General features: G+C 33.2%; 1 protein-coding gene across 4 annotated transcripts in view; it reads left to right on the plus strand.

Moving 5' to 3' along the window:
* The window catches only part of LOC115879399 (autism susceptibility gene 2 protein-like), a 466,988-nt gene that overhangs the window by 418,326 nt on the left and 29,169 nt on the right, over positions 1-19,493 (plus strand). For all 4 annotated transcript variants that reach the window (XM_030896221.1, XM_030896223.1, XM_030896222.1 and 1 more), the window contains one exon: positions 7,691-8,033. In XM_030896221.1, coding sequence (XP_030752081.1) covers positions 7,691-8,033 — 343 coding nt within the window. The remainder of the gene's footprint in view (positions 1-7,690; positions 8,034-19,493) is intronic.

A 19,493-nucleotide genomic window follows, 5' to 3' on the forward strand; every position in this document is an offset into this window, starting at 1 on the left:
TATTATTTGATAAAATCTAGATGGATGTGATATGTTTGACGTTACTTCAACATAGCTGCCTAATTACTCCAACTTTAACAATTAGTTATCATTTTGTGATAATCCAAACACAAAAACATTTCTCAGAAATTTGCCGAAAATGCAACCTTATCCTACATCAGAGAGAATTGACATGATTCTATTAGTTGTTGAATGCAGTGTGCATTCACCAATTAATAGAATACTTAAATGCTCCTGGTTTTATCTATAATAGTCTGTTTTTTTTTATGGGGATATGTTATAGACAGTGTTTACAAAACTCGGCCAACTAGTGTCGATAACATGAGAGAAATTATTGTAGCTGCATTTCAAAATAGAACTCCACATATGCCTTTTAAAATGAAAAGATTCTTTTGAAAAGGCAATCATTTTATGCAGTTACAGGAAATTAAGCATTTTGAGCATTTAATTTCATCTAGCTAATTTTTGTCGCATAATCTAGGTTTATATCTAGTTTTATTTCTGTAATAATTAAAATATGTTATAAACGTGTATTTTTTATTACCCTTGAGTATTTTACTCTACAATCTTTAATTTTTGTTAAATTAACAAAAGGTATATCACACAGCAACCTAGATTTTTTCACTGACGCAAAATCATAAAACTTAAAATATCTGTGAAAATCTTTGTCTGTGGGGTAGGCAACCTTAATAATATTTTAAAGATGCATAAATTCCCCATTAAACACCGGAAAAATATACTGGGTGTTCCATTTAAAATAAAGGAGTAACTTGCTCTTAGAAGTGACTAATGTTCCATATAAATTTTGTCTCACCCTGTATAACTTTTCGGATCAAATTTCAATTTGGTTTAACATACAATGGTTACTGTAGTTAAATATCAGGCCATACAAGGTCAACTAAAATTTAGGTAGCTGTTATCGAAATTTAAAATTTACTCTTCATTTTCACAAAATGTGAAATATGTCAAAATTCTTAGATTTTAGGTATATGCTTCTTTAATAAAACTCACCTTTCTTTTTTTCATAGAATCCGAAAATCAATTAATATATAGGGTGTTCCATTAGAAAAAACACAAGTTTGATGTGTAACTTTTTTTGGGGACACCCTGTATAATTCTATATATTTTTATAAAATGCTTTCAGTTAACCTACATATGCTGACAAAATTTAATTTCGATATAAACTACCGTTCTCCTTGGAGCTTCCGCGGCGTATGAGAGGCGCCACCCTGTACAGTCTTGATTTTAATAAACATTAATAACGATAACAGAACTAACGATATTAAAGAAAGCAATACTTAAATATACAAACAGAAAAAAAAATTGTAAAAAATAACCTAATACTCTCCATTGCTTGCCTTGGCTGACATAATGCCTGTATACGTCCGTTCATACTGTCATTGAGGCTGCATATATTATCATATTATGTTATGCTTTCCCATTCTTCTTTAAGAACCAACCGAAATTTATTTAATGAAGCTGGTACCGCTTTGCGACCTCTAACCATCCTGCCAAGCATGTCCCAAACGTCGAACTGATGAGCAGTTTATAGTAGTATATAGTTCACAATAATCACCAAACGCATATTGAAAAATAACTTCAAAAAGAAGTGATAATTGAAAAAATTGCAAATTGTTGGTGTCAAGTTCATTTCGCTCTTAAAAATTAACCAAGGCATATATTGACATGATCCAAAAAACAAAATGCTCAGGAGACATGGTTCTGACCGTAAAATTATATTTTAAGAAAATTTACACACGAAATTATTGCACAGGGTGTTTTAAAATTGAGGCAAAAGAACAACTACCCGATTAACCCTGTATAATATGCCAAATACTAAAGTTTATAAAAGAAACTGAGTTTACAAATTAAAGTTGATATAATTATATACAGGTTGCTAAAAACATCATGAAAATAGGGCTAAAAATAACAAAAATATAACACTTTCAATTTGACCAAAAATTTCTCCGTTGCGTTTTTTTTGCATCTGAGTGTATAATACTGCGTTCTACTTTATGTTTATACCGTATGATCGAATAAAAACGGCGTCAGCGATGGCTATGAAATGACGATTGATGACATTTCCCATATAATTTTACATATAAAATGACAGCGATCTTCATTTCATAGCCATCGCTGACGCCGTTTTTTTTTCGATAATACTACTACTAGTACTAGTATTTTAATATATGCAAATGTTATAACCACTGCCCTAGTTTATTGGAGATCTATATCTCAATATTGAAATATTAAAAGGGAGAAAATAAATACTGCATTTAAATTTGGTTTATTTTCATTCAATTTTTAATGGTTTAAAGACTTTTTTCTAGAAAATTAAACTTCTATTTGTCGAATATAATCTTTTTTACACCAATTTCTTCACATCTTTCAATATGTATTAAATACAATTCGACCAGCCCGCACGTACGTTGTTGCATAATTTATAGATTCAACATCAACTTGTTTAATTTAGTTTTTGTCTAAGTAATTAATTAGAATTAATTAGACTTAACTACGCGCACTATTGAAGAGCCGCTACTGTGTATAGATTGTTATACATCCGTATTAATTAGCCACAATCGATCAATTAAACTGCTAGTGCACACAGCTTCTCATCGCTAATACAAGGGTATTAACGGTCCTTTTGTTTATTCCGACTGGGTTAATTTATCTGTCGGTCGGTCAGATGGCAGATCGCCGACAAAAAAGGGACTTGAAAGCGATCGGCGCAAGTCAATTGCGCCATAACGGGTCGTTAAGGTGCGGACGGTGGCTAATTGCCCCTAGTCGTCCGCTTTGTTTTAACTAGGTCTCATAATTAGACTCGGGGGGAGTTTTAGAGGCTCCGACTGAAGAGGGGCCGGGCTAGGCGACGATGAAGAGGGTCAGCGAGCTACTGCTGCTAATTAAACTGCGAAGAGAGCGTTATAATTCAATTCGAGATGCCGTGAAGTGTCGGTGAAGAGCGGCACTGTACGTGTGAAAAGTTTTGTCTCCGAGATAATTAAACCAGACATTTTGGAGAGTCGTTTTAGAGAGATGTTTTTTAATACGCAATGAAAATCAACCCTCAAATTGTTTTTTATAAAACAGATATTGATTCAGTCGGTATCATTACCATCATCATCATTTTCAGCTTATTCAACTATTTCCGATTATCCCTCACATATTTAGATATTCTTTTTGTAATTGGGCCCTTTGTTGTATGTTGTTGACTATACGGGCCCAAAGTTATCTCTACTAATTTACTAATATCATGGTCCCATCTCAGGTTTGGTCTTCCTTTAGGAGGTCTCTTAGTTCCTCGTGGGTACCATGCTGTAATTTTGGTGGTCCATCTGTTGTCCGTCCTTCTTGCCAGGTGTCCTACCCATTGCCACTTGAACGATTTGATTCTGTTGATGACATCTATTACCTGGGCCTTTTGTCGTATCCTCTCTATTTTTTTACGGCCTTTCTTGGTTATTCCCAGCATAGTTCGTTCCATTGAGCATTGTGCAACCTATAGTTTCCTTATAATGTCCCTTTTAAGTGTCCAAGTTTCGCATGCATAGGTCATGACTGCTAATACACATTCCAGTCGGTATATGAAATAATATATAAATATAGTTTATTTATATATATATATATATATATATATATATATATATATATATATATATATATATATATATATATATATATATATATATATATATATTATATATATATTTATTAACTACATATATGTAATACTGACATTACTTGCTTTTTAAAAAAATTGAAAGTGTCAAATAATCTACATTTCTTCCCCCTTCCATTTCCCTCACCTATTTCCCTCACTCGGTTTTTCTTATTTCTCGCCTCATTTAATTAAGCAAACTATTCTTGTAATATCCTTATTAAATACTTATCTAACTTCAACAAAATTAAATAAGAAGATTAAAAATAACAATTGAAGATTTTAATACAATTATTTGTTGAAAAGTTTTGCCTGGTAAAAATGCTAGACTTCTTTGACTTAAACCTACATTCTGGCATTTTAAAAGAGCGACGAGTTTGTGATATTTTGACATGTCAGTCTTTTCCCTGCATTGTCCGTATCATGCTGTACGTAGCCTAAAGAGTAGATGGCTTTTTCTGCCTTGCCATGTCGCTAAAATATGCCATCAAGACTGTCTCTGAAGCAATATCCTTAGCATTTCTTTCAGCACACCATTTTTAATATACTCTCAATGCTATTTCATATCGCCCCCTACTTTTCTCTGGAAGTAAACTGGCTTTTGCTCTTTTTGCAGCTTCTGTAAGTTCTGGTGGAGTACCAATATTAAAGTAGTATTCATTATCAGAACTTTCCGACAATAGCGCGACAAAGCGAACGAGACATTCAGAACTGTCATTTAGTCGTTTGCTTTGCTGTTGAAGGTTTGCGCCATAACAACCATTGGTAATAGATATGGAAATGCCAAAACAGAGAACGACAAATCTTCGCATTTTTATTTTTTTTCAAAATAAAATACTGTCTCTATTTTTTAATTAATGATGTGGTTGTAAAAAAAATAGTATACAAACTTAGGAGGGAAGTTTTCATTATTGCCTCGCGATTTAATCTCGACGCTACCGCGTCTGGATTAACAATATCAATCTCTCGACTGTAATGAAACACCTCGGTGTGCAATATGCTATAAATTATTTATGATATTAAAAATCTTCAACTAATATTTAAATTACAAAATTCTGTACTCTATTAACTAAAATAAAGCACTCTCACTAAAACTGCTGCTGAAATATTTTTTAATTTTACGTTAAATTATGTTTTTAATTTTTAATGAGCTTAATTTAAATTTTCCCGTACACTGCATACTTTTATAGTGCTTAAGATTAAGGTCTTAATTTCATTTTTAATTAAAAATAACAAGGAAAAACACGACGCAATCTTATTTTTCGAGTCGCTAAATTACACAGTAATTTGATTACTTTTATAGGACAAAATTAGCACTTTAATGATTACTTTTGAAATAATTCTAGCGAGTTTGATTAGGGGTAATTAAGGTTGTTATTTTAATATTACGGTTAATTTCAGACAGTGTATATAGGTCATGTTTTATTCACAATTTTAAGACAAGAAAATGACATAATATTTAAATTAAAATAATATAAAAGTAAATGAATGACAGAAATTGTGTGGTAAAAAAATATTAAGAAAAATTATCATAGATCAGATTATTTTTTTAGATAAATTCCGTATGATGGAACGATGTCAAAGATGGCTGGAGAATCACAATCCATGATAATTTTGGCGAGGTCAATCTCTAGACGTCATTTACTAAAACTTTTCATAATTATCACTAATTATAGAAGTACTAAAAAAGGATAGAATGTTTTCAGATACACAAATCCATTTCTATAAAAATCTTTTTCCTCGAATTATTACTACACCTTAACAACCTTAATTACTGGATATGCTGAATGATGCTTCGAAAAGAGTCGGTTTGAAAATTAACTTGTCAAAGACACAATACATGACAAACCTAGTACTAAGTGGAAATTTAAACATTAATAACATACCTTTGGAACAAGTGCAGATATATAAATACTTAGGGCATGAGATCGGTATTAGAAGGGATAATCAGACCCACGAAACTCTACGAAGAATAGGTTTGTCGTGGGCGGCATTTGGCAAACTAAGGCATATACTGAGATCTGATATTCCCATATGTTTAAGAAGAAAGATCTTTAACCAGTGTGTCTTGCCTGTCCTCACGTATGGAGCTGAAACGCTTACTTTGACAAAAAAGAACATACATAGAATACAGGTCATGCAACGGAAAATGGAAAGGTCCATGTTGGGAGTTACACTCAGAGATAAAATACCTAATCATACAATACGAAATCGGACAGGAGTAAGAGATGCGGTGATATCTTAAATGGAATTGGGCAGGACATGTGGCTAGGATGACAGATGGACGGTGGACAAAGAGACTTGTGGAATGGAGACCGAGACACGAGGCCTATAGAAGCAGAGGACGACCTCCTAGTCGATGGACAGATGACATTAAGAGGGTGGCTGGAAACTGGATTCAAGTGGCACAAAATAGAAGGAAATGACTAGAGTTAAGGGAGGTTTTTGTTCTGCAGTGAACGGTATAAGCTAAATGATGATGATGATGATTACTACACCATTTATAAATAATTTTTAATCAATATAAAAATAAATTACAACCTTCTTCAGGCCAACTGGCAGTGTATGCGCCATTAAAAAATAAAGAAAAGTCTGACCAAGTATGACGTCTAGGGCTTGACATCGCTAAAATTATTATCGTTTGTCATTCCCCAGTCGTCTTTGATGCCATTTTTTTTTCGATTGTATATTATAACTCCTATAATTTGTTATGCATGAAGATCCTTTGGAATTTTTTGAATCACATGCCTGCACTATGCTTTAAACATGAGTTTTGCATTAGTAACTCAATGATAATTAATGATGTGTCTGTTAGTTATCATTTTATTTTGCACATTTATTAGGCTGTATTTTTTTATGTTTTTGAGCTACATTGTACCATAAATGACATAAATGTCCCATATGTCCTTTATAATGAGTCACTAGGAATTAATAGCCTTTTAACATATTCAATTGAAAATTACATACCAATTCTCACGGATTTCTTATAGTTGTTTATGTATCACGGGAATTATAGGATGTTATTACCGAGGGCCGAGGGCAAAGTTTTTATCCCGAGGGCCTATGGCCCGAGAGACAATAATTGCCCGAAGTTATTAATACTTTATAATTCCCGTGGTACATGGCGGCTGCGGTAATTTTATTTCTTACCGAATTTAGTATATTTTGTCCCATTTTTAAAAGACACAAATGTTGCATTTATTAATCTTCCGTTATATTTATATTAACGCTGCTGGTAAGAACTTTGTTGCCAGATTACTATTGTATTAAATGACCTGTTTAAAATTCAGTTTTTTTTTATCAAAAAAACCCTTTCGCACGAATTCGGCACACTACGTTCAAACGTACTTGAACACGTTTCCATTAAATTGGACGAAATATTAAAAAAATCTGAAGAACCACGACAAGCCTTAAGTACTTCTACAACTAAGACAAACTTGAGACAAATTGTTCACACCGCAAAGACAAAAGTTCAGCAAAGTCAAAAGTTTAGTTGTTGTGAATGAGGTTTATTAACCATGTGTGATTTGACTGGTCTCCTACTGTTGGCAGCACACGCCATCCACACTGCGCTGACAAGTTGTCGTAAAATATACGAACAAAACATAGATACTTTGATCTTTACCGACTCGAGACAGGACTTTGAAAAGTCTCCGAATTTTGAAACAAAACAAAAATGAGACAAAACTATCGCAGAAATGTATTGGATTTGTCGCAATTTTGTGGTAAAACATGAACGTTTCTGTCCTGTCGTTGTTTTTTCTGCTTGGTCTGGACCCGGCATTAGAGTATAGTTAGATTAGTGTCCATTTTTATTTTATATTATTACCCAAAATCTCTATTGTTTTCTGTGGTTGTTACATAATATAAAAGGTAGAGGGGGGGAATTATGACATTTTAATTCCCGTTAATAATATTCTATGGGAGTTATGAATTTATTTATGGTTATCGTAACCAAAACGATATAAGTAAGATTATATTAGTTCATTAATAAATAAAGATATTAATAACTTTATAATTTTTTTTCAGTGCTCCGACGCCAGCTCCGTGATCTTCCCCTCGGCGCCGTCGGCGCGCAAGCACGAATTCCCTGGGGCGCTGCCCCCCGGCCTGCCCCACCAAGGGCTGCCACATGCACAGGGCGGCAGTCCGGTACCGGCACCCACGCCGCCCAACCTGCCAGCACCTTCGCCCGCGCCCGCCCAACAGCCGCCTCATCATCCGCCGCAAGCTATACAGTCGGCGGCTGTGGCACCCGCCTTGGGCGACGCTACTGCCGTCCAGTCGGGACCCACGGGGGCGGCGGTGGCTGTCGGGGCGGCTGGCAAGCCGGAACTGGGCGCCAAAGTACCGCCTTCTGGTGGTGGACAAGGTAGGTTAACACAGTTATTTATATTATTACAAGCATCACGAGAACCAACTATACTAGAGTTTTGCGATAATCTAATCTCAGCCATATTCAAGAAAATGCAAAATAGGATGAAAAACAATAACGAATCAGTCACCATAAAGAAAAAGCCACGAGCGTCATGCCACCAATAATCTTCTCTTTTAGGTCAATCATGATCATGCCTATAGGTGATGACGCTCATGGTTTTTTCATATCTGATTTGTATTACCCATTCTATACACTTAGTTAAACTAGTTATGAGATTCTATGATAATATGAGCCTATGGGTCTAATTCATTACGACCTTTTCAAATATGTTATGGTTGTCTGATCTCTAGACCACATGCTTCAGTCGTTTTCAGTCCTGTTTACAAAATCTAATAATTTGGGAACTATAAAGAAGCCTTTATATAGCTCTTTGTCAATCGCACATTGCCAAGGCGGTCGTACTGATAAAAAATAATTTTTTGTCGTTTTGCTTTGTCGTTTCCTCATTGGATTGACAGGCCTTCCCTGTTAATCCCATCAGCTTTAAATGCCTATTGAGCTAGCAATGCCCTGTTAGTAGATCCATTGCTTTTGACTGATTTTCTGTCTTTAGTTATAGGCTCTCCCACAAATGTTGGGAAATGTTGTACTATGAAATGTTTAGCCAGTCTCTGAGTGGTGGGGCTTTCCACCGTTCTGGAAATCTTTTGACCGTCCAATGTTTTGTGGTCATTTTTGTAATGGCTTTAGAAGCATTGCAGACGGGTTATTGGTATTTGTATTAATCTACTCTTCAACTTAAAAAACTAATTTCACTGTAAATCTGGTAGAACACATATCAGGTGCATCTCAAAAGTGGCTCACTCTATAACTTTTTATGGTATGTTGGTATATGACATAAATTGACATGGATTGATTGACGTATTCATTTGTTTTCGGTCACTTCCTGTTTCACAGGAAATAACTACAACTAATGACACCCTCGGTATTTTTTTACTTTATTTGTTAGAAAATGACACTCTGAATAGAACATATCATATGTCAACTTTTGACATTTTTTCATATGTTTTTTTTTGAAATTGCAGCATGCAGTTCATAACGACAATTTAACTCGAAATACCAAGTGTGTAGTACCAAATTATTCGTAAAAAATGCTTTTTCTGAATCTGGTAATGGGCCACCCGTGTTCTATTTGAAAAAAAATGAGATATAATTTATATATTGTGGCCAGGACAAGACACGAAAAACATTAGATGACCAAATTTATTTTTCCATGGCGCCTTGGCTAAAAATTAATGATTTTAACACAGCCATGGCACTCTAGATTGAGATTTAAAATAAGATTATTTTTAAGCGAAAATGTCAAAAGTTGACATGATATATACGAAAATATATAGGTACGATATATTTTCTATGGAATAAAGTAAAAATATACCCAGGGTGCCATTTAAAAATCAAAAATTATCCATTTGCGGTGAAACAGGAGGTGACGAAAAAAAATTGAATACGTCAATCAATCCTAATTTTAGTCATAAACTAACATACCAAATCTTGTTTTTTTATCTGAGAAAATAAAAAAGTTATAGGGGTGAGCCACTTTTGAAATGCACCCGGTATATGACAGTTGTAAAAAACTGTAAAAAGTTCTCTTGAGAATTACACTATGCTCAAATTATTTTTAATTATTTTGTTTATACCATTCGTAACTTCTTAAAAAATGAAAACTCGTCAGAAGTATATTACTACTGCAATAGATCACCATTTAATAATACTTGATTGGGAGCCATGACATCAATTTTTTCCTCATATTCTACCAATCTTCTATTCTTCTATTCTCAATCTGCTATAATCAACGTTGAATAAAATAATTCTTTGAACCTTTGGATTCTGCAAGAGGTCTGTATTTGGATTTAAAATGTAACGTTGTATATACGACATAAAAAATTGCTCTAGTTACTGATTGTAATAAAATATGAAGTTATAATTAAATATTCATATATTGAAATAATAACCGATCATTAAGCTCTATGTGTAACACATTAATTGACTGTTATTTACATAGTTCTTATTTAATGGCATAATTTGTAATATATGCCCGACTTATTTACAATTTTCGTTATAAATTTTGTATTTTGAAGGGGTCAATTAATTCCTTTTTTCCATAGCAACTGTTAAAATTGCCTTATATCTATCAAAAATAGTAGATAAAATAGTATTTTAACCGCAAGGGTAGATTAAATGATACTTTAACAGCGAGGATAGGTTAAAAACTTTATTTCTTCTCGCACGTTTTTTAATTGCTTCCATTTTTCAAAATTTTTGTATTCCTTTTCATATGTTATTCGGGATTTAAATGGAAGTAGTTTGGATATGGCGTTTGTCGCATCAGCCTGAATATCTGTTCGTAATTTACTTATTTCGTTTTGAGCCATTTCTGGCTCCAGTTCAATCAGCAATCGACACGAAAGAGAATTAAAAAATATTGACTCAAAACTAACAACTAAAGAGACAGTTTTATTTATTTGTCAAATTACATAGAAACCAACGCCAACCCAGCACAATATTTTTTCTACTCGTAATAAATTCCTTGAAATAATAATTTCTGAATATTTTTTAAAACGTAACTCGCTATGGAAAAAAATATTGTTTTATACACGACGATAAAATTGCATTATCGTCTTCCGAAATTAATTAATTAATCTTTTCGGTCGACGATAAAATACCATTTTATCGTCTATTATAAAAAATAACTATTAATATACTAAATGTTCGTTATTAAATCTAAAATCACACTCAGACTTTTTCTGTTTAACTGGTTTGCTACAACACTTTTACTTTACACCGGGGCGAAAAAAAAATTAGCTTGATGTGATGATAAATGGCGTGAGTTGCAAACGATGGCTTAAAGTAGTAAATTTCTATTTGCAACGGCCGAAGTAAATGAGCTGTCGCTACTGCAGAGGAGGAAAAAAATTGATAAACGACATTATCCGTTTAAAAATAGATATGCAGTAGTGGCTTGGAGTAAGAACATTCTGATGCATTTTTTCTGCAAATAGTTTTTACTATATAGCCGCATATTTATCGATCAAGATTTTATGTGCATAAGAAAGTAATGTGTATGAATATATTATTATTATAGTCATTAAACAACTAGAGCATCGAAATTAACATCTAAACAAACGACAATGTGTCTGTGCATTATAAATAAGGAAGGATTCTTCTTATTTTCTTTGGTAATGCCGGGTGTTTTTCAAAAGTCACCTATAACTTTTTTATTTTAAAATCACATTCTGAATAGAATGATATATGTCAACTTTTTACATTTTAAACCGAAAAATGACTGAAACTTGAAAACCTCAAAAAATGGAATACGTCAATCAATTCCGATTTATGTCATATATACTAATATACCAAATTTCGTGTTTTCTCTAAAAAAAATAAAAAATTATAGGGGTTAGCCACTCTTGAGAAACACCCGGTATAGAGAGGGATCCATCGATTAATAGCACCATTATTAAACGTTTTAATAAACCCGAAATATTTTTTCAAAATCTTGATTAAGTTAAAACAAATTAGATATATTGTATGGGGAATATATTTTTATTACTAAGAAATTTAAGATTATATTCCCAATAGATATATGTAGATGTCATTAGAAATTTAAGTATAGTAATATTTTCTACTAGGGGCTGGCAAAGGTTTGTCTTGGGTCGAGATTTCCATATGTAAGAAGAGTACAATGGCGTTTATAATGTACTAGATAAAGAGAGCACAGTAAACACGTTGCCAAACGAATGAAATAAACCGAGAAACTGTGCACGTTGCGAAGAGACGTAGGATAGGATATAACAGATTTTGTCGCAGTCGATCGGACGACCCAATGGTTACTGTTTGTTAATGGTTACCTCTGTCAGTACTTAAAGTTCTAGGGAAATGTGTACCTCATGCGTTCAGCTTCACGATTTAATTACGTCTCGCTATACTTTGTTTATTTCTAACGAGTCGTAATTTTCCCTATAGCTTGAAAACGTTTAAGTTCAAATTAGAAAAACTTGCATTTTTGGTAAAAATAAGTGGAATTGAGTTGGTGTTCGACAGTGGTCGCGTTATTAGAACTCTGAATTCAAAAATCGATTATCTCGAAATCTATTCAAAATAATTGATTGTAGTTTTTTCAAAAAAAAGTATTTTAAGACGTCTGGCTCTTTGATATATCTTTTACTATGCTCTCTAGAACAGCATGCGGCGCGTCTGGCTGCCGGTAAATGTTGCGTTCCCTACTGCGCATTGAAAGAAGATCCTATATTTTTATTTAGTCCTTTAAATTCTAGTATTGAATATAAACCGAACATGTCTCCATAGCGCAGTGCGTAGAGTTTCCGACCACGAACCGATGATTCAGAGTTCGAATCCGGGTCAGGGCAAAGACTTTTTTATTTTATTTTATTTTATATTCTGATAGTAAAGTATTAAATATTTGTTTTTTTTGAATCACCAGAATTATTTAATACTTTACTCAGACAGAATATAAACGAAAATAAAATAAAAAAGCTCTTTGCCCTGACCGGGATTCGAACTCTGAATCATCGGTTCGTGGTCGGAAAATCTACGCGCTGCGCTATGGAGACATGTTCGATTTATATTCAATACTAGAATTTATAGGACTAAATTAATAAAAAAATATAGGATCTTCTTCCGATGCGCAGTAGTGAACGCGACGGGTATCGGCAGCCAGACGGGCCGCATGCTCTTCCAGAGAGCACAATAAAAGATATATCAAAGAGCCAGACGTCTTAAAATACTTTTTCGAAAACGTTGTTTTGTTTCTCTTAGACTATAGTATTTACTACATTTTTTACACATGGAATATGTCATTGTCAAGTCATTTTTTTGCAAAAAGCTTCATAAGTTTGGTTAAAATTAATTAACGTTTGAGTTTATTTTTGAATATTGCCCTCTAACGAGAGATAAATTATGTCCAATTAACTGTGATTCCAAAAATACGTACCTAGTAGTTCCAATCCAGGGAATACTGTGACACTCTGTATGTGTCAACATCCAAGCAATTATTATTTCTACTAACTAGTATAGTAATATATCGTTGTTCTATTTTCCATATGAATATTATATTATTGAAAGACACTAGATTATAAAATTTATAAATAAAGTTGTTAATCATGTGAAGTATTTGGTCAAAGATAGCAAATTACATTCCTCGACCATACTCAACTATATCATAAAATGGGATTAACTTTGAAACTAATGAATAATGAAAATCTGTTATCTAAAGAAATTAACATAGCCTGACAGAGAATACCAACGATATTATTCCTTTAAAAATAAATAAGCAGTGACTTGGATTACGATCATTCAGACGCATATTTTTTTCATTTTTTATAGGTATATATTTATCGATCAAGGTTTATGTGCATAAGAAAATTAATAATGTGTTAATAAATTACTAGTCATTAAAGGATTATTTTTATTATTATAATTACGTTTAAACCAAACCATTATGCAAAATTCGCAAAAAAATTATGTACTTTTTATATTTAGTAAACTTGTTTTGTTTATTAGTAAACTTTGTTTTAATAGGCCTGTAATAAATTATATTGTTTGCCAATTATAATTATATAAATACAAAAAGTCCCCTTAAAGATATTACTTCATGATTTAATCAGATGCTAATAAATAATTCTGAGATATCTATACTTTTTGAACGATTTATGGAATATTGTTTTATTGATATTAATTGGATAATCAAATGGATTATCCACAGGATTATACTGCTTAAAAATCTAAACCTATTTATTATTTATACATAGAAATAAAAATTACATTTTTGTGTTTTTTGAATTATATCCTTTTTAATCATATTTTTACTGTTTGTTTTTAATTACAAAAATTTCATGACATATTTTTAAGAATGTGTATAGTTAAAAAATCTAGAGAGACTGTATGATGATTTATAATCCGTTATAAGGTGGGTGGACCATGGAAGGCCACTGTAACGAATAAGCAGTTTATATTAGTTTATAAATGGAAGAAACAAATTATTAATTAACATTTTGTTTTATTGTGTAAACATACATTACTTTATTTATTCTAGATGTAATCAGTATTTATTAAACTTAACTTTTATTAAACTCTTCCAAATGCAAGGAACAGGGCTCCATACAAGGGAAATATTATAAATCAGTCGTTCGATTTAAAATTAAAGTTGTAATAATCAAAATATCCGCCTTTACTAAAACTACATAAAAAGCTATTTCCTTTAAATGAAAAATTAAAGACAAAGAACAACTAAAAAGGAGATTAAAACATAAAGTAAACCAAACCAATTTTAAAGAACGGAAACCGCTGGAAAGCATTTATTGAAGATCTATATATGTATGTTCCAAGTAGGAGTAAAAGGCAAAATGAAAATGAACCAGCAGCATGCGTTATTATATACAGGGTGGGCCACTGAAAAATTACAATGGCTATAATTTTTAAACCAAAAAAGATATCAAAATATAAAAAATACCGTTTCTATGATATCGAAGCGGAATACATATGAGGTATTTTTTGAACCACCCCGACCTACCCCTTAGGCGGCACCCCTACTCACTTGAAAATCTTAAATGGCAATACCCCACTTGTGGCGCCTTTTTGGAAAGCCCATGAAAAATGCTAAACGACGATCATAACGTTTTTAGGGTGAAATTGAAAAACTACCCCTTACACGAAAAATTAGGTGGACATTAATGAAAAAAGTAATTTTTTCAGCATAAATTACAATTTGGGACCCAGCTAAATGAGGCAAATGTGGCATTTTTTAAACCACCCCGACCCACCACTAGGTGCCATCCACTCACTTCTAATCTCATCACTGCCATTTTTAAATGTAGATATAAAAATATACGTGTTTAAGCGTTTTTTCGGAAACTTTACCGTTTTTTAAATAAAAAATATTGTAATATTTGAGGGGTGGTTTCACCCTCTTGGAACTGGAATTTCGAAAAATCTCTTCTTATCGAACTTCTACACCCTAGAATCAACCTGTATGCCAAAATTGAGCTTCTTACGTTGAGTGGTTTGAGCAGGATCGTGATTAATCAGTATGTCAATCACTTAAGGATTTTATATATTAGTATAGATAAATATTTTCATTATTTCTAACGTTTCATTTTTTACTTTTAAGCACTAATGTCTAAACCAGTGTCACTTCTAGATACTAGTGCCTAAAAGAATGTCATTTCGAATCTCAAATAAAAATCAAAAAATGTCATTTGGAAACGCTTTCACAAAAAATATTTTTATATCACATTTATTAAGTTTATATTTATTTCCATTATTGGAAGAGGTTTTTACACTGAAATAAACGTAAACAACAAAGTTGTTTACGTGTAATTCAGTGGGTTTTTAGCTAGAAATTTAGTATATTTCAAAGCTTGATTTCCAATTTAGCTTTCCAACATTTTTTTCCAAGTAAATCCTATTTAAATAAAACTTACTTGACTGGCCTAAGAGCTTTCAATGTGCAGAAAATTTAGTCTAAAAAGGGCCATAAGTATTTCAAAAACAACTCGATATAGACATTATAGGATTTATAAAATGTGCTATGTATTGCATGTATATCTTATACAGTTCTTGGTACAATTGGTACAATGGATCTTTGCGTGCACGTCACAAAACTATGATTAACATCAAATCAATTCCCTTTTATACGCTCTCTTTCTAACTTAAGCAAGACAATTCGAAGAAACACTGAACGTTTGTCTTAGTTATCCGACATACGGTCGGAACTAAAGTTATGTGTAAGACAAGGAAAACCCCTAGCCAAGGATCACTCAAGTTTCTTTTCTAAACATTTAAAGTCAATGCCGGCGAACGCAAAAATAAAAAAGGCAACACAAAGATATTTTTACAGCTTAATTTTGCGATAACGCAAATTCTTCCTTATCTATTTTTTTTACTTTCAACAAACAGGAATCTTAAAACGGCATACCTTTGCGTTTTTCCTCTATCGATTTTCAATCGTTTACAAATTTGGTGGTATTTTAAACGTTTATTTGATTAGCTTATTTGAAACAAAAATAGTTTATACTGTGGAACAAAGAATTCAAATAGTTTTTCTTTATGGTGCTGAAGGTATGTGTTATTTGAGTCACGTTTATTTAAGTCACGTTTATGTTAGAGATTTGATTTTAAAGTTTCAAGAAACTGGGTCGGTCAAAAATAAAACAAGGACAGGGCCCAGGGTACTGAATGAAGAAATGCAAATGGAAGTTATTGGTCAGGTATCGGTCAATCCAGAAGCATCAACACGCCAGTTGGCATCAATCACATCAGGTATACATCGAACATCTGTCAGGAGAGTATTGAAAATGCACAAATTCGATCCCTACAAAATGACGATTCTGCAGGAACTTGGCGACGACGATCCAGATAGAAGGATTCAGTTCTGTGAACTAATGAAGGAGGAAATTCGAAGGGAACCTTCACTTACTAAAAATATTTGTTTTAGTGATGAGTGCTCATTTTTTTTAAACAGAATTGTGAATAAGCAGAACTGCAGATACTGGAGCGATGAGAATCCGCAAAAGCTCAATGTTTGGTGCGGAATACTAGGCGATAAAATTATAGGTCCATTTTTCATCGACGGAAATTTGACTGGTGATGCTTATGTGGAAATGGTGAACAATTTGATAGAGCCAGCAATTGTAAATGAGGTTGAAAATCAAAGAAATTTGGAAGGAAATTTAACTCTTAATGAAGACCTCATACACTTTCAGCAAGATGGAGCCCCTCCGCATTATTCTATTGTCACAAGGCGGTGGTTGGATAGATATTATCCAAGGCAATGGATTGGCAGAAGGGGTCCAATCGAGTGGCCGCCAAGGTCACCTGATCTCACTCCTTTATACTTTTTCTTGTGGGGTTACACTAAATCCATAGTCTACAAGACAAAACCAGATTTGTTGCAAGAATTGCGGCAGAGGATAACTGAAGCATGTCGAAATATTCCGAAAGAGGCTTTCCAAAAAGTGAGAGAAGAATTTGAAAATCGTCTGTCATTTTGAGCAATTGTTAAAATAAATTATCATTTTAAATTTCTTTCAAATTGTTACACCTACATTTCTTATCACTACTTACCAGTAATTGTTGAAAGAAGAGAGAAGTTGAAATCTGTATAACCATCGTTTAGCAATTTCAATTAGCTTTCCAAGGAAGTGTCACAAGTGGGGTATCGCTATCTTGAGATTAGAAGTGAGTGGGTGGCACCTAGGGGTGGGTCGGGGTGGTTTGAAAAATACCTCATTTGCCTCATTAAGCTGGGTCCCAATTTGTAACTGAAATCTGCTGAAAAAATCACTCTTTTCATTAATGTCCACCTAATTTTTCGTGTAAGGGGTAGTTTTTCAATTTCACCCAAAAACTTTATGATCATCGTTTAGCATTTTTCATGGGCTTTCCAAAAAGGCGCCACAAGTGGGGTGTTGCCATTTAAGATTTTCAAGTGAGTAGGGATGCCGCCTAAGGGGTAGGTCGGGGTGGTTCAAAAAATACGTCATATGTATTCCCCCTCGATATTATAGAAACGGTATTTTTTATTTTTTTGATATCTTTTTTGGTTTAAGAAGTAAGTTTTCAGTGGCCCACCCTGTATAAATACATAAGTATCTTAATACATACATATATGTAATGAGACATAATTCTGAAGATCAAATATTGTCTCGTACAATCAAGCAACGCAATATTGTCTTTGGACAGGCGATATCGCGTTGCTTCAGTGTGCGAGACCACATTTGATCTTTAATATGTTGTCAATAGGCGTTAATATCCCATTTTGCTGGTTGCGCATTGCTTCTTGCCTCTTGTTTCAATGTGCGATCCCTCTTAGTGTAACGAAACAATACTATGAACATAATACTATGAGATGTAAATAAATTAGTTATTACAGAATTATTTTCAACAGGTAGTTATATACACTACATGGCCAAAATTATTGCATATATCGTTTAAAAATATACGGAAAGAAATTTAAAGAATTTTTTTTATACATAGCTTTGATAATCTGTAATAAACATTTTTTTGTTAAAATGGATATAGTAAACAATGTTTATCGTTCAGACCCAATATTATTACAAATTCCTGCACATTTCGATTTGTGGTCTCTTGGGTTTCAGAAGAAATTTGACCATTATTTTGGCCTTAAAATGCCTAGAAACATTATTTTACAGTTTAATAGAGTCAGAATAGTAACACTGTCTCAACAGGAAAAGTTGCAATAGCTGAAATTGTAGGAGTGATATACCAAAGCGATATTTTGCGAATATTAAAAAAAATCAGGGATACAAACGAGGTTAGAGACCGGCCTGGAAGAAGTAGAAAGAGAGTTACTACTGCTGTGCATGACCGTCAAATATCCCTAATTGCACGACGCAATCCCCTGCTTTCTAGTACTGCTATTAAAAATGATTTAGTTCGCCTTGAAGGAGTAAATGTTTCAAGAAAGACCATAGCAAGAAGACTCCATGACAGAGGATTATGTTTAAGGAGACCTCTACGTGTTCCGAAGCTTAATTTACAGCACAAAATTACGCGACTACAATGGACCGAGGAGATGAGTAACCTAATTGGAATTTCGTCATGTTTAGTGATGAAATAAGACTAGGCCTAGTGTCAGAATCGCGACGAACTTTGGTCTGGAGAGCATCTGAAAGACGAGCACGCTTGAATAAGCATCTGGAAGACGAGCAGCTCAACCCCGTGTCCCATTTCAAGGGGGAAGCATTATAGTATGGACAGGTATAATGCACGGAGCTCGAACTCCTCTTGTTATTCTTGATGGCACCTAACCTAACCAACAGCCTAGTTGCACTTAGATTTTTAATTTTATATTAGTTAGTCGTGTAAGCCAATAAGTCCAAAAATATAAAAAGAATCATATTAGGTTCAAAATAAAATAAAAATATCGTTATATGCAATAATTTTGACCATGTGTGTATTTTTCTAAATAACACAAAATCATGTAAGACAATAGTAAAGACCATAACAGTCACTGAGATATTATTATAAGAATTGATGGGAGACTAATGGATTTAAGTGATTACTTTCAACGATAACGTTGTTATACGATTCCGCTCATTAAATTACATTAGTGTAAAATTGCTAAATTAAGTGTTCTTAAGTGACCAGTCCACGGGAAACGTATATAATATCGCCGTTGCGCAAGATGCTAAATACGAAAATAAAACAAAACAAATAACATACGTGCGAATAAATTAGTTATCATTACGGAATTACTTTCAACAGCGTAATTACCGGTCTCCGGCGTTTTAATTACATAAATAAACCTGAATAGGTTTTTGCAACGCATAAATAGAGACAAGTTTTTATACTTTCTGCCTGTATCCGCACATACACGCAATTTATTTTCTACTTCTCGTAATTATAGGTTTTAAT

Source organism: Sitophilus oryzae, unplaced genomic scaffold, assembly GCF_002938485.1.
Source record: "Sitophilus oryzae breed Bouriz unplaced genomic scaffold, Soryzae_2.0 scaffold_1576_pilon_pilon, whole genome shotgun sequence".
In the NCBI taxonomy this organism is placed as follows: Eukaryota; Metazoa; Arthropoda; class Insecta; order Coleoptera; family Curculionidae; genus Sitophilus; species Sitophilus oryzae.